The 16,213-nt window shown below is 34.4% G+C and overlaps 1 protein-coding gene across 1 annotated transcript; it reads left to right on the top strand.

The window, feature by feature from the left end:
• The first annotated feature begins 288 nt into the window (after positions 1-288).
• Positions 289-9,595, top strand: LOC146731943 (N-acetyltransferase 8-like). Its single transcript, XM_085492866.1, has 2 exons — positions 289-452; positions 8,224-9,595. The coding sequence occupies exon 2, from the start codon at positions 8,277-8,279 to the stop codon at positions 9,003-9,005; it is 729 nt and encodes a 242-aa protein (XP_085348992.1). The 5' UTR covers positions 289-452; positions 8,224-8,276; the 3' UTR covers positions 9,006-9,595.
• The last annotated feature ends 6,618 nt before the right edge of the window (positions 9,596-16,213 follow it).

Raw genomic sequence — 16,213 nt, 5'->3', positions numbered from 1 at the left:
TTTAGTTGACTCAGCCGTGATAAAAAAAAACATATCCATATTTCGGTATGCTCGTTCTGGGTCTAGATGCAGTTTACGAGCAGATTTCAACAGACTGGCATAATATAATTTGATATAATATAATTCATTCAAAACCGCCGATACTTGGCAATCCAATTTCCGGTTCGCAATATTGAGTTATTTCTGTGTAATCTAAAACAATTGCAAAGTGAGCATACTGGTACAAGCTGACATTATCCCATAAACATACTATAGTTATTATTTAAAACACGTTCGCTTATTCACAGCTGATATTGATTGTAACAAGTAAAAGGCGCGTAGTTTTTGTTCCCGTGTGATATAACAGGTTTATCACTTTCTTGTTCAATTTGTCCGACTATAAGATGTATCTAACGATCATTGTAGTGGTGATGATGCTGTGTAGCACCACTGTTAAAGGAGCATCGGTTCATGTATGTATTATTTTTACGACTCTTTATACAAAATGATACTTGTCCCTTTTAATTCAATAACATGACGCATATGTAAAAGCAGTCCCCTCATTCGTGTTCTCCTTGTCACATAACTTGATTATCTTGTTATATATTTACTACCGTACATCGTTGGGAACGGCGAGCCTCGGGCACACAGTCATGGACAAGCTAGAAAGGGTTAAAGTTATGGTACATAATATATTATGCCACGTATTGCATGTAGTTACTATGTCAGCAAATAATCTGACCCATTGTTTACAGTGGTATTATATGCACTGCTTGTAGAATATTCAAAATAATATAGTTTTAAATCATTGAGATATATAGTGATTCTGTATGATGTTAACGCTTTTGTATGGGATATAACGTACTGGCGTAGCCAACATAGATGAGTTGGTCAGTGTTTCTATTTTGTGTAGTCGATTTAAATTGATAGGTGACAGTGTAGGTCGCATACAGTGAATCGAATGAATACATCTACAACTGTAATGTGCAACTGTGGCGTTGTAATTCCCAAGTCTGAGTGATTGTCGTTGAAGTCAATAGCCTGTATTGCAGCTACTGTGTCAAACTATATTGACAACTTAGTCTACTGTCTACCAATTCTTAAAAGACGATACAATTAATGAAGCGTAATTTTGGCGTTACGTGGCTAACTCTAGTTAGGTATCTATATCTAATAGATTGTTTAATACTTATCATTGTGAACTACAGGGCCTAAGGGTTATTGGTAACAAGTCTTCCATTAGTAGTTAGTGTAGTGAGTCAGGTCAGGGAATTAATATTAATACCGGTAGTACCCATTCCTAATTATAGGTAACAAATGACTCATTGGTCATTAGTGCAGTGAGTTAGGTCAGGTTCTCTGGGATTAATAAAACCCAGTACTCATTAACAAATGCCAGAACAGAGCCTCAGGGATTAATAATACCCAGTATTAGTATATTAAAGTAACAAAAGTCTGATTTGTACATGAAGTTAGTGCAGTGAGTTAGGTCAGGTTCTGTAGGTATAATAATGCCCAGTCCTAGATATAGGTAACGAAAGTCCCATTGCTAGTTAGTGCAGTGAGTCAGGTTAGGTTCCCTGGGTATAATAATGTCCAGTCCTAGATATAGGTAACAAAGGTCCCATTGCTAGTTAGTGCAGTGAGTTAGGTCAGGTTCCCTGGGTATAATAATGCCCAGTCCTAGATAAAGGTAACGAAAGTCCCATTGCTAGTTAGTGCAGCGAGTCAGGTCAGGTTCCCTGGGTATAATAATGCCTAGTCCTAGATATAGATAACAAAAGTCCCATTGCTAGTTAATACAGTGAGTTAGGTCAGGTTCCCTGGGTATAATAATGCCTAGTCCTGGATATAGGTAACACAAGTCCCATTGGTAGTTAGTGCAGTGGGTCAGGACAGGTTCCCTGGGTATAATAATGCCCAGTCCAAGATATAGTTAACAAAAGTCCCATTGCTAGTTAGTGCAGTGAGTCAGATCAGATTCCCTCGGTATAATAATGCCCAGACCTAGATATAGGTAACAAAAGTTTCATTGCTAGTTAGTACAGTGAGTTAGGTCAGGTTCTCTGGGATTAATAATAAGTAACAAAAGTTTCATTGCTAGTTAGTGCAGTGAGTTAGGTCAGGTTCTCTGGGATTAATAATACCCAGTATTAGTTAGAAGTAACAAAAGTTTCATTGCTAGTTAGTGCAGTGAGTCAAGTCAAGTCCTCTGAAACTAATATACCCAGTTCTAGTTATAGGTAACCTGTGTCCCATTGGTCATCAGTGCAATGGTTATGGCCATGGCCTCAGGATTAATACATGTAAAACCTATTTTTTGTTATAGATAACAAATGTCTCAATGCTTGTTAGTGCAGTGATTCAGGTCAGGGCCTCAGGATTAATAAAATCCAGTCCAAGTTCAGTGTTCTCCCCAGACCCCATGTCAAACACTGTATCTAATTTGCATAATTTTCTCATTGAATATTGTGATACATAACTGTGTTAGTATAAAATTAGTTAACAATCTATCTACAATTAATTAAAGACGAGACAGTCTGATATTTTATATCATTTTACTCCATTGTCTTTTATGTATTTATCAAGTCAAATAAAGTTTGAAATAGAACAGCAAAACAAGCAGCCTATCGACTGAGATAGCTCCGCTGTTAGCAAGGCACATTTCAATTAAAGAACTGAGGATATCATATAAGAAAATGAACAATATGTATAGTATGTATAGCAATCGGACTTGCTGTTTCAACAAGAATTCAAAAATATCACTTTTTACTAAAAATGACAAAAATATTCATCAAAATTGGATAATTCAAGATATCATCATGAAATGAACAAATCTGAGGGAGGTTTACCTGAGGTACATATATGTATAGTATCAAAGCAATCAGACTTGCGGTTTTTAACAAGAAGTCGAAAATATCACTTTTTACCAAAAACTACAAAAATATTCATCAAAACTAGAGAATTAAAGATATCATCACAAAATGAACAAATCTGAGAGAGGTCCACGTGTAGTACCTATATATGTAATATCAAAGCAATCGGACTTGCGTTTTTTAACAAGAAGTCAAAAATATCACTTTTTACCAAAAATATTCACCAAAATTAGAGAATTTAAGATATCATTATGAAATGAACAAATCTGAGAGAGATCCACATATAGCACCTATATACGTAATATCAAAGCAATCAGACTTGCGGTTTTTAACAAGAAGTCGAAAATATCACCTTTTATCAAAAATTACAAAAATATTGACCAAAATTAGAAAATTAAAGATATCATCACAAAATGAACAAATCTGAGAGAGGTCCATATGTAGTACCTATATATGTAATATCAAAGCAATCGGACTTGCGGTTTTTAACAAGAAGTCAAAAATATCACTTTTTAACAAAAATATTCACCAAAATTAGAGAATTTAAGATATCATTATGAAATGAACAAATCTGAGAGAGATCCATATGTAGTACCTATATATGTAATATCAAAGCAATCAGACAGCGTTTTTTAACAAGAAGTCGAAAATATCACTTTTTACCAAAAATGACAAAAATATTCACCAAAATTAGAGAATTTAAGATATTATTATGAAATGAACAAATCTGAGAGAGGTCCACATATAGTACCTATATATGTAATATCAAAGCAATCGGACTAGAGGTTTTTAACAAGAAGTCGAAAATATCCACCAAAATTAGAAAATTTGAGGTTTTGACACTCTGCTATGCACCGTTCCACTAATGCCTAGCTGTGTCGACTTTGTCGACAGGGGAGCTAAAAAGCAATAGAAATAGTTAATATGTTATAGCCAGTCAGTAAATATATTGTTATCCATGGAGATAACTGTTTATCATTATTTTGTGTGCAACAAGTACAGTCAGTTTTAGTGACCATGTCACTGTCGGTTCATGAGACATTAGGGCAAACATTTTTTTGTGAGATTGCGAGTTATCAAAATAGGATGAAAATAATAAATCAATAATGACAAAATTTCAAACTAAAGTCAACGATTTTTCATTGATCTATACCTTAAGTGTAATGCTATGATCACCCTAACCTTGTCAGCTGAACCGTAACATTCTTGCATTGAACAAATTTAGAATGTTTTGTTAATTAAAATCAGGGTTTTTCTTGAAAAAAAACTGCAAGAGAGAGCACTGCAATTCAGCGGCACCACCATGTAGAAGAGATGGGATTTTCCCTATCAGGGTGTGGAACATTCTCTGGCTTCCTTGGGGCCAAAATTACTGTCAGACAGGTCAAAGTTGAAGACTGAAGCCACTTGTGATCCCTTGTCATTCAGAATTTTGTGGTTGCCAGAAAATTTGCCCCTAGGGTAAGGGGCACATGGCCATGGCATGAGGGCGATGCGCCCCTGTTTCTTGTTTTAAAAAAATCCTGAAAATGATTCATTGGCGATTATCTTAGAACCACTAATAAACAGACTGGCAATCCAGGTATTTCTTTTGATCTAACGTGTGTCTCGAGTTAATGTTTTAATCTTAGAAAGAACTGGGGATGATAAAAAAAATGTCCACAAAGTCATGTGATGACATATGACTTTGTGAGGAACTATCAATGGTGTTTCAACAGGAAGTGATGCAAAAGGTCAGACCGAAGTTTCATATTTTATCTTACATTTTGCCCTGATGTATCATATTTTCAAGAGTTTTTTAATACATGATCGGCGAAATACTGTAACATAATACCAGCTCTGTTGTAGACATGGTGACGTCCTATCCTAGAAAAATCGACTAACTATCAGAAAAAATGTTACGGTAAAAGTTGTTCATTTTTCTTTAGTATACATTCAAGAACGTTACTATAAAGATGGTTTATACATTCAAATAATCATTACTTTCCTAAAATATGGTCAATTTTGGCTATAAAATATATTATTTGGCAACTCAACTTAAAACTCAATGTGTGTACTTGCCATTCGGCAAAATTTGGCAAAGCATGAGCCACCAGCGTAGCCAAGACACACATTCGTTGGGCAGATTGACACCTCCAAACAACAGTGTTGCCAGTCAGTTTTTTTCTTTGGCGATCTCGCCTGCAGTTGAATAATGTTTGCTTCGATTTATGTACAGTTTTATTTTCAATGGGACTTAATTTCACTTATTTTTTTTTTAAATTAAAGCAAAAACTGCAAATAACAGCAGTGTACCAAATCAGTATATTTTCCAGACGTATGCAGCATTTGTGATTTGTGAGACTTGTTTTGTCACATTGTTGCTGTTGCAATGGGCAAATTATTAATATTCTAGTATTTGATTTGGATTTAGAGGGGCTACACCCTTGAAAGAACTTATCACAGGGTCACAACACTACCATGATGCTTTAGAGGTCTGGGGAGAACACTGTTGTTATAAATGTAGGTAAAAATGTCCAATTTGTTGTTAGTGCAGTGAGTCAGGTTAGGTTCTAGGGGAATAATAATACCTTATTATTAGTTTTATAGTTAGTGCAGTGAGTCGGGTCAGGTCGTCTTCGATTGCCAGGTAATAATACCTAGTCCTACCGGTCACTGGTAGTGGTTGTCGCATCAGACTCATGATTTGTAGACCCAAGTTCAAATCCTACTAAGGCTGAACACAGAAAGCCCAATTCCACTGGCCAAGATTTATTCACTAACGAATGCGACTTTGGGGGAACTTTGATTAAGGTCTGCCAGGATAGCGCATTAAATTGCCATTTGATAGGAAAATGGCCGCACAGCCCTGTCATGTACCGTAGTCCCAAACTTGAATATGACTTCTGTGGTAAAAATGCACTATGTGTCAGCACTTGCAATTTGCACATAAAAAAAAGTCAGGATAGTCAAGAGTGACATTCAATGTCCGGAACTGTTGCCTGGCACAAAAAAAATTATTAAAAATAATAATAATACCTAGTCCTAATTATGAGTAACAAATGTCTTATTGGTTGTTAGTGCAGTGAGTCAGGTTAGGTTATAAGGGAATAATTATACCTTATTATTTGTTTCATAGTTAAGGCAGTGATTCATAATATCCAGTTGTAGTTATACAAATATAGGGAAGAAATGTGTTAACTCCATATTTGATTTTGCAATAAGTTGTGGGATAGAAAATTGAACTGTATAGGGCATTTGGGGGGCTCACATCTTTTCCATAGAGCCCTCCGTTAAAATAAGCTTTTTACCTCTCCTGTTTTCAAGCAATGTGCAAGTTATTTTTAAAAATTTTATGGTTATATTGTTCAGTTTAATTTTCAATCCCACAATTCCAATATCGAAATCCAATCCAATATTGAGTTAACACATTTCTTCTCTATAGGAAGCCATTGTCCCATTGATCATCAGTGCAGTGAGTCAGGCCAAGGTAGTTAGATACCAATAGATTGAATGGTAAACTTTTGATTTTCAAAGGATTTTTTTAGTAATATTTTTTATTCACTTATGGTATATGTATAAATGATAGTTTAAACATTCATCTATCACAGCAAGTATTTGGAAATGAAATTAAGAAAGCATTTCTGTGAATTCATGGCGTCCCAAAATTCAGTAGGAATTCCAAGTGGTTACTCACATTCTGGAGCTCCATTTATATCCACAATGCAGCAATAATAAAGATGGTTTTTGTATTGTAAAACTTATTAAACAAATTAAAATGTAATACAAAGATTGAAATAACCATGAATGGTTTTTATTAGTGAGATTAATAACAAAATTGTATGTCTTTTTTAACTGACTACACTATTGCCTAGGCTGTTTTATTGACTATTAACACACCTTTGTCATTTACAGAATTGTATAATATATTATACAAATTGTTCTATCTCGTCATGTTATAGAGAAAAAATACGATAAAATAAGAAAGTGACCAACATGTTTTATACAAGAATACCATTCAGGTTATGAATATAAATTACTAACATCAAGACCTCATTAATTACTTAAATCTTGCATATTAAAACATTTTAATTTCAAGAAAATAAATAGCTGCTAAAATATGGATTTTCCAGAATGGATGCTACAACTTGACAACACCAGCGAATTCTGGAAAGTCGTCATATACGGAATATTTTACAGAAATGCATCTCAAATGGAAGAAACACAAACGGAAAAATAGCATATCGCTCGGTGGCTCTGTTGTTGTCCGCCTGCTCAACGTCCGCATATAGATTATTTAAATTCAAGCTGGACATGTACATGAAGTTTAAACTATCACTTTCTGGATCAGATGAACTATATACATGTCTATAAATTACTGTTTTGATAAATCGATGCACATTCAAAATTGGAATTGAACACAACATGATGATGATGATAAAATCAAATGGACGACTCAAGACGCCACAGCAGTCTGAGCAGGCACACTAAACAAGTCATAGTGCGATAGCTAGCAAGTAAATATCAATTTTAGTATTGACTCGTCATATACTTACTTAGCAGCTTCGCCGAACAGTTTCGATGCACTAATACCATTTCAATCGGCGACGGATATGCTATGCAATTGATTTTTAAAAGTACGACAGTTGAATTTAGCTCCGTGATATGGCTGTTAGAACAGCTGATTGTAATACCCCCTAAGTTAGCGTCACTGTGTCTGCGTCAAAAAGATGACAATTCGGTCGGAAAAGATGCGCAAGCAAAGAAAACTTAAATTAAACATAACAAATTACTCCAAATTATACACAAACTGTCCAGAATTATTTAGAATTATGAGATTTATTGATTTGTGAAGAAAAATAATAGCAAAAAGCAAGAGAACGTTGGTTTTAATTTTCCCGGGTACCAAAATAGTGGCAAATACCAAAATAGTGGCTTAACACACGTACATATGCCTTGTCTCAACGCAGCCCGAATCAAGGACTGTGCACGCCATCACTATAATACTTTGTTTAGCATAACTGAGCATTATCAGCCAATATACCCGTAATTCATTTGCAAATTTTGTATGTGGACCAATCAAATCGATGGATTAACACCATCAATATACTGGTATAATATAATGGTTTTTATTATCAGCATTGACATTTTGAATTGTCATTCAATTTAACTGTGTTGTAACAGTTTCTGAGATATAGTCCAATTATTCACTCTAGTTTCCAACTTACATTATTCGTCTTTTGCAGTCAGTGATGGACACGTATATTAAATAACTAGTCTGAATCTACATTTTTCTCCAAAAAAAGGGTCCCAATAACTAATAATTTTTGGTATTATTATGTTAATTCCATAGATAGTGAGGATACTATTTCATATTGTTTCTCTCCAGGAGAATACTGTGGATGTAATGAGAATATTTGCTTTACAAAATATTTAACCAGCATGGAAAGGAGAAGCACTGTTACACTTCGACAGTTTGAAGAAAACGATCAACGAAGGGTGATATATGTATTTAAGGACAGTATAATGGGTTTATTCAAGCCAACCTACCAACGACATCTGAGTTATCGAAGATTTATTAACGTCTTCCTGCTAACCCTGTGTCTTTATTTATCGTTGTATGTATACAATTCAGTTCAATTGTGTGTTGTAATAGTTGCAATAATACCAACCGCATACATCATATCAATGTATATAATATTCAAACAATATATTCGCTATAGACTTGCCTCAGATTTGAAAGATATTAACACTACTTACATTGACAGTGGGGGTGGTAACTTTTGGGTGGCTGTTTATGATGGTCAAATCGTTGGTACAGTCGCTTTAGTTCTTAAGGAATTTGAAGGACGTGGAATGCAGCCAGAACTCACAACGATGTATGTACAAAAGGAATATCGACGTCTCGGGATCGGGGCTAAACTACTGAACAAAGCGATACAGTTTGCAAACGACCATCAATTTAGTTGTGTATTCCGTGAAACAGGTGAAGATCAACCAGAAGCCCGAAAACTGTACATAAAAACTGGTTTTGTTAAAATTAGAGATTATGTAAATAAATTCAATGTTTTAATGTCGACAGTAATGACTACATACGTTTTAAATTTGAAACCAGTTGTTGATGATGCCGTAACAGCAACTCCAGATACATCTAGCATAAAACAAAAGTGATACATTTTTTACATTTACATTTACATTATCCTTAATAATTACCCCATGGTCCCATATGTACATCATCAAATATTTGCATTTAAAGATAAAAACATGTATTAAAGGCAGCCTGGGAAATGTTTAAAATAATTACAAATTTAGGATATATGTCTTCTGTATCATGACAAAATTGTAGATTTATTTGTTGTAACTTGTGTTTCTTATAGATATTGTGTTTAATTGCCACAAAATAGTGTGTACAATTATGCATGTTATTTCGCAGGACGAGCGAATAGTGCCTTTTGTGGCAGCCTTGGGCAAGCCAAAGTTAGGGGTCAGTGAATATTTCCTAAATTCAGTTCTTTCTATGTTTATTTCAGATTTCCTCTGTATAAATTTTTACTGTATGAATATCTTTTAAGTGTAAATCTTGTTTATTTACCCTTTTAGGGCACACTCTCAAAAGGCAAGTAGTTAAAATTATTGTAAACTGTATTTTACTGAGCGGATTGTTATGTACAGTAATTTGCTTCTTGACTGTTTGTGTTAATTTCCATTGATTCGTTACTTGACATGTCATGTTGCGATTGGAATAAATCAGGTGCAAGTCATGCTTGGGTACAATTATTTGTTTCATTCGTGAACGCATGGGTAAGAAACAACACTTAGCTGACCGAATTTTTGGTTAAAAATTGATGCGTCTCACATATTTTAGAGAGACATGACTGTTACCCATAATGAAGTGAATGCATTTTGATAATGTTGTATAATTATGCGGACTTTATAGCAGGTAGTAGCTAAACTTTACTGTTTCTGTTTACACTCTAAGCACACTTTATGATAACGTCATGCATGTATATGTTAAACAAAATGTGTTTTGTTTTCCTATTGGTTGCCTAGTATTTCTATTATTTATGAGATTAATTGAACACAAAAGAAATATCGACGTCTTTGGGTAAAGGCGACAAAGGACACAAGGACGAAAATTTTATATAAAAACGATTTAGATGAAAAAAGAGACGTTATTTTTTCAATTAAAATATCAATTATTACGTATATTTGGTATAGGGAATTAAACTAATTATCAATGATTTACAGGACAAACAGAAGGTATACCTTATAAACCAATAGTTACGAGTTTTCTATTTCTGACCTAAACTACGATGAATACTATAACGTTGAAAAAGCTTCTGCAAAAAAATTATTTGCACACTGCATAGAGTAAATATGTATTAATTTTTATAATTTCAAAAGTTATATTTTACGCAACCCCAGCGATCGCACATTTTTAAACTGTAAAAACGCAGATAAAGAAAAAATCAGATTTAATTTAATTTATAAAATAATTCTGTTTGGAGAATATTAGTTGATATTTCAAATCAGTGCGCGATTCTAACTGACACGTGACCACGCTTTTGTTTGTAATCAGATTTGTGCATGACAAATTCCAAATAGGCCACGCATCCAACTGTACACATCGCTCAGAATTCATAAATAGGACCAAAATGTTCAATTTTCTTATGTTATTCTACTAATATCATCAAAGTAATGGCAAGGCATTGGCAAAATTTGAAAGAGCAACTGGTATTTGTTATAAATTAAATTACTTTTTCTGTCGTCTATTTTCTCTAGCTAAAATGTTGTATTGCTGGAGCCTTTATCCATTTTCTATTTTATACATTAGATACCAGCTTATTTCCCATCATACATACTAGAAGTACAGTTACTGTGGCTACGAGGTCACGTGGTTGAGAAATGTCATCAAATAATGTATTGTACAATCAAGATTTTCGAAAAAATAATATTGTTGCCAGGACAACATCTAGACCATATTTGATGCTTTCATTTTTAACATACCACTGCAATCCGAACGGATAATTCTCTATCTGATGTACGCCACCAAGCGGCCACTTTGCCACTTTATATATCACTGTATTTATGTGATCTATTTCTGAACTTTAACCGGAATAGGCATACATGTTTCAGGACAAGAAAGAAGTGGATTGCTAAGTATAGGCGTGATTAGTTCAATTCAGATAAACCGTTACATAAAACATTATACACCATGTTATATATCTAACAAGAACTGTGGCATTTTCAAGTGCTAAATGACGTACATTATAATTGTCAGTGCTTTAGCAACATTTTATGTACTACATGGTCTACCGTTCATAACAGACATAATATTAAACATATATAATTAAAATAAGGCGTACTGCCTCTTTAATCTGTAATGTCGAAGATATAGCGTTTTTACTAGGGACACCCTAAAGTGCGTTCCTGCGTTCTTGCGTTCTTGCTTACTTGTACATATTTTTACCTAAATAAGAAAAAAATATTGTACACATGGTGTACGATTCAATGGCAATTATGTTTTGACCACTGACCTGCGAGACGACAAAGCGACGGAACATTTGGAAGCCTGTATTCTTTTCTTTTCAGTTTTTCCGGGGATTTCTATTTTAGATGTGAGCAAGTGTGCATATTTACATGTTTTCATTATATATTCAGCAATCATGACATCTTTATAAGTGAGTTTCTAACACGTTTGTCAATCTATATCTATATTTGCATAGTGTCAGGCACAGTCAGTTCACATCGGTATCGATGGGTGTATATGATCGATAGAAGGAAGGTGTGCAACCAAATTTGCCAAGTTCGCAGTTTTTCGCCGATAAAAGAAAAACCAAGGCTTTCAGCATTTTTGTAATAAGGACAATATTCTCTATCAATAATCTGCCCAAAACAGGAACGTTTCTACCAATTCTTGTGTTTTTTCGACGTTTTTCGACACTACGTAGGCAGGTACGGGGACAAAATGAATAAATATTAAAACAGCGTAAAAATGTTAAAATTAACGATAAAATAAAATAAAATAAAATAAAATAAAATAAAATAAAATAAAATAAAATAAAATAAAATAAAAAAATAAAAATAAAATAAAATAATAAAAAAAAAACATAGCCCGTACACTACATCTGATTTTAATCAGATTGGGGGACCAAAGACCTTCATTTTAATTTGTTAATAATTGTAACGTAAGAAATCAAGTCTGAACATATTTGGATAAACTGACGTCTTTCGTCAACAGTGAAATCCCATCGCGATGCAATAATAGTGAATGAATGAATGTTAAAGTTACATTTAGTTTTTGACTTTGTTATATTATAAAGTTAACGTTTGGAAATAAAATAATGTAAATTTGTCTGGATAACGAGAAATTAAAATTTCTTTCTGTTCTCGAACATTCTCAGGTCTTTACGAAGACACGAATGCGCATATGAATACATAACTAATAGAATGCGTGTCAGATTCTATTCGACTTGCTTCGTGCGGCACACTGAAAACACATATCCATATAGCACTTCTCGTGCAATATTCTACCATCTAAATTCAAATCCACTCAACCTTGTTCTTTTAGCAATGCAACTTTAACGAACACAAAATCGCCCTGTATTTAACCACACTTTTTCGTTTATGCAATTTATTACGGTGAAAATAATTACTGTTAATTTAGTGCTCTTTAAATCTTGAGAATCCACTGCTTCTACTATTTGTTATCACAGATGATGATGGAAATTCTGCACTTTTTAGTGGCAGGTTTTCACAATGCGCAAATAATCCTGTAAAATTACGTAGTTATTTAATTACTTTACAAATTAAAAAAACAGGAAGGCTGGAAAACCGGGTCTTCTATGAAAGCTTGTCAGAATATACGGCATATTGAAGTAGTATAGCTATAATCAGTGAGTATTCATCTAAGTATGCAACACTGTCACAAAGCACAATACTAGTAATAGAAAAGAAGGAAAGATAAAATAATTTATTGATTTATCATGAAATGAAAGATGTTTATGAACAAAAAACATGCATGCGTAACTGAACATGTAATATAACGAGAAGTATTTATCAAATCATGTTTGTCCATTCCATAAACATGCAGACAGTTGCATAATTAAAATCCAATATAAAACCTAATTTGTGATTAAGTTCTTAACAATAATCAAGTAGAAATTGAATTTAATTTCTATTATAATTTGTCAGGCATGCGAAAACAAACCAGCTATAATAATACTTGGAAGCTTCTAGATCTCAATAATCGCATACGTGCTGTTTAGTATCCGTAAATACAATATTATACCGTTATTTAATTTTATTCATTTATTTTATTTATTTAGGCAAATATGGGCAAGAACGCAGGAACGCACTTTAGGGTCTCCCTTTTTACTAGCATTATTCGGTCTTTAGAAATCACACAAACGTAAAATTAATTAGCCGGGTAGTGAACCATTTAACATATTTTGGCGTTAATTTGACGTGCAGGTTTGCGCTTGCGCTTTATTCCTTGGTGTAACTACGTTTAATACTAGTGTGAAATGTAGCAACAATAACAACAATTGCGCTCAAAAGAAATCATTTTCAAGCCTTCTGTTGTGAAGGTATTGTGTGGTTTCAGGTTCTAATACACAGAATCAACCACAGTATATCGGTTGGCTAGTTTTAGCCATCAAATATCCACGCACTGTATTGACGCGTCCGAACTTTATGGTTAATGCGTCCGCACTCTATTGTTTCCTCGGCTACCTTTGTTCTTTTCTAAATAGGAAGATGAGAAAACATAGTTTTCTCTGCTAAATAAACATTGACAATTATTATAAAACGCCAAGTACGATATAGAACCCCACTCTATGTTAGAGAACGCATCATATGTTAGTGAAAACTAAAAAAGCCATAATTGTGCGTATTTGATACACAAGTCGGAAACGAAATGATCCGACTGAAGGTATAAACAAGCACGCTGCATATTTAAAGGTGTTGACTGAGCCTGCATCGGCATAGAATTTGAACACCGTCGAAAACATCTGTATTTCATAGATACAATGAAAAAATGGACACGAAGAGTGTTTAACTACACCACAAACTAAACAACAATTCATCGGTTTCATTGATTCATTGCTGCAAAGCAAATACTAGTATGCCAATCGGTTTTACCGATGGCAAAATGGCTTATACACTAAACAGGGGACATGGAACTCATTTGTACCAGTTCATAATATCACAGACGTCATTTCGTCACTGTCAGCTTCCCTACCCGACTGGAATAGTCTCTCTCCCATCGAGGACTTTATAAATATTGGTCTGCCAGTAACATACGACCCCTGAACTTGTTATTTATTACCAACACACACGATAAAACTCGAACATGATGTGTTTACACATTGTGTATGCAACTGCTTGTATATTAATGTCTAGCATGTGTCCCATTGTCAACGCAGAACGAGCACTCAAGAGAAATTTGCGGAAAAAATAGGAAAGTGCAAAATAACTAAAAAACAAAACAAAACATACTGTATAATGCCATTCCATCTACCGTACATACAAACCAGATGTGTGATCTGTGGTGATCGACAGATTTTGAGTATATTTCGGGTCTCTTCGTCAACTATGAAGTGTTCCACCAACTCCCGACCGAGATTTGGCCATTAGTACCTAAAAAGCTTTGCTCATTAAACTATCAAGACCACTCATAAATAAATGCAGTCCGATATCACGGAGATTACCGTGTTATAACCTCTCGGTATTTTAATGGTGTATTATCATCTAATAAGACCTTAGATGATAACCTTGCTGGGAGATCCTGTTTCTCTTTGGCAGTACTCCGCATACTCCGCATGCCATTTTGATTGATAGGAGATATCCAGTCACGACTCCCTTCGTTCGAATCGACGGGTGACATTTTATATGGATAACCCTCCATCAACAAGACATGCGTATTTATAATCTCTTTTGACCTTATATGATAACCTTGTATAAACTGTAAGAAATGTTAGCTTGATAATTCGTAATGTGGTATAGAAAGGTAGAAAAGTTTATTTTATTGAGAAACATTTACTTAAAAAATGGGAACACTGGAATTTAATTTAAATTGATTTTTTGACGGCGCTGTCGGATAGAGTGGAGAAAGACAGTAATCAGGTAGACTGGCGCAGTCGGGGCGATTAATTTGTTTTTGTAGTTTAAATAAAATAAACATTTTCGCGAAATGGAGGTGTTAGCGCGAAATCCTCTGTAACTGCGAAATCACCCCGACTGGTTTATTCTGCATGGCCCTCTATCGACACTGCAGGAACCCGTCGATTTTTCAACGAGTAATTATGTTAATGAGTGTTCTAATTGACAATCATCTAAGCGAATCACAACGTCTCTTCAACTGACCTCTGACCGAGAAGACGTCGGCTGATTGTAGCAGCCGATTTTCTTTCAATTCTACGACAGTACGAGTTACATTTTTACACATTGTGACGAATAAGAAACGACGACTACGACAAACTCGAATTTCAACGTGCCGCCATGTTGGGTCTGCAGTGTGACTTTTACCAAGTTGACCTCATTATTTCCGCGCCCACTTCATTATAATATGTGCTCATGAATATTTAATAGCCATGAATTTCCTGCAGAATAAACCAGTCGGGGTGATTTCGCGCTAACACCTCCATTTGGCTATTTTTTTTATTTTATTTAAACTACAAAAAAAAATTATCGCCCTGACTGCGCCAGTCTAGTAATCAGGCAGTAAATTTATTTTGTGATCGATCTATATCGAATTAATGAATATGCGGAAATGTGTTACTTTTGTTTAACTTACAAAATTCGTATTCTATGAAATATATTTACTGAACCTTGTACTTAATCATTGTGTTGATTGAGTATATCACGATTCTCGTCATGAACTATGAAGTGCCCACGTGCATGTCAGCGTGCCTGTCATATGTCAGCCGCGTTAATATCCAAATACTTCGATGGCCGCACTAATCGCATACGATGTTAAACGAGTAAACTCATACGCTTTATTTTACATATGCGCTCTTAAATGTAGAGCATATCAATGAATTTGCAAACTATACAGAACGTCGATAATAGGATTATGAACGAAGGGAGAAAGTAAAGTCACACTATCTAATACAAAGAATACACGTTCGAAATAAACATTCTCAAGTTTAACGAAACAAAATCTGGCATTGGATAATACTTTCAACACAAAAGCCCTTGGCAATTTACTTGACATAATAGACTTCAAGCTTGACACTTTTCATTTGAGTGGTACGATAAATTCTAGTGTCTTTTTATTGAGCAGGCACATATATCTCGAATGTTGTCTCAATGTTCGGTATATGGCATAACAAATGGAAACAGTTGAATTTTATATAAGAAACGTCGCAAAAACGCGG

This window comes from Saccoglossus kowalevskii, chromosome 18 (assembly GCF_978046115.1).
Source record: "Saccoglossus kowalevskii chromosome 18, keSacKowa6.1, whole genome shotgun sequence".
Taxonomy (NCBI): Eukaryota; Metazoa; Hemichordata; class Enteropneusta; family Harrimaniidae; genus Saccoglossus; species Saccoglossus kowalevskii.
This window is presented reverse-complemented; position numbering and strand designations above follow the sequence as displayed.

Bases quoted from the DNA above. Each gene is read 5' to 3' on its own strand.
- LOC146731943 (XM_085492866.1), top strand. From the start codon at position 8,277: ATGGAAAGGAGAAGCACTGTTACACTTCGACAGTTTGAAGAAAACGAT.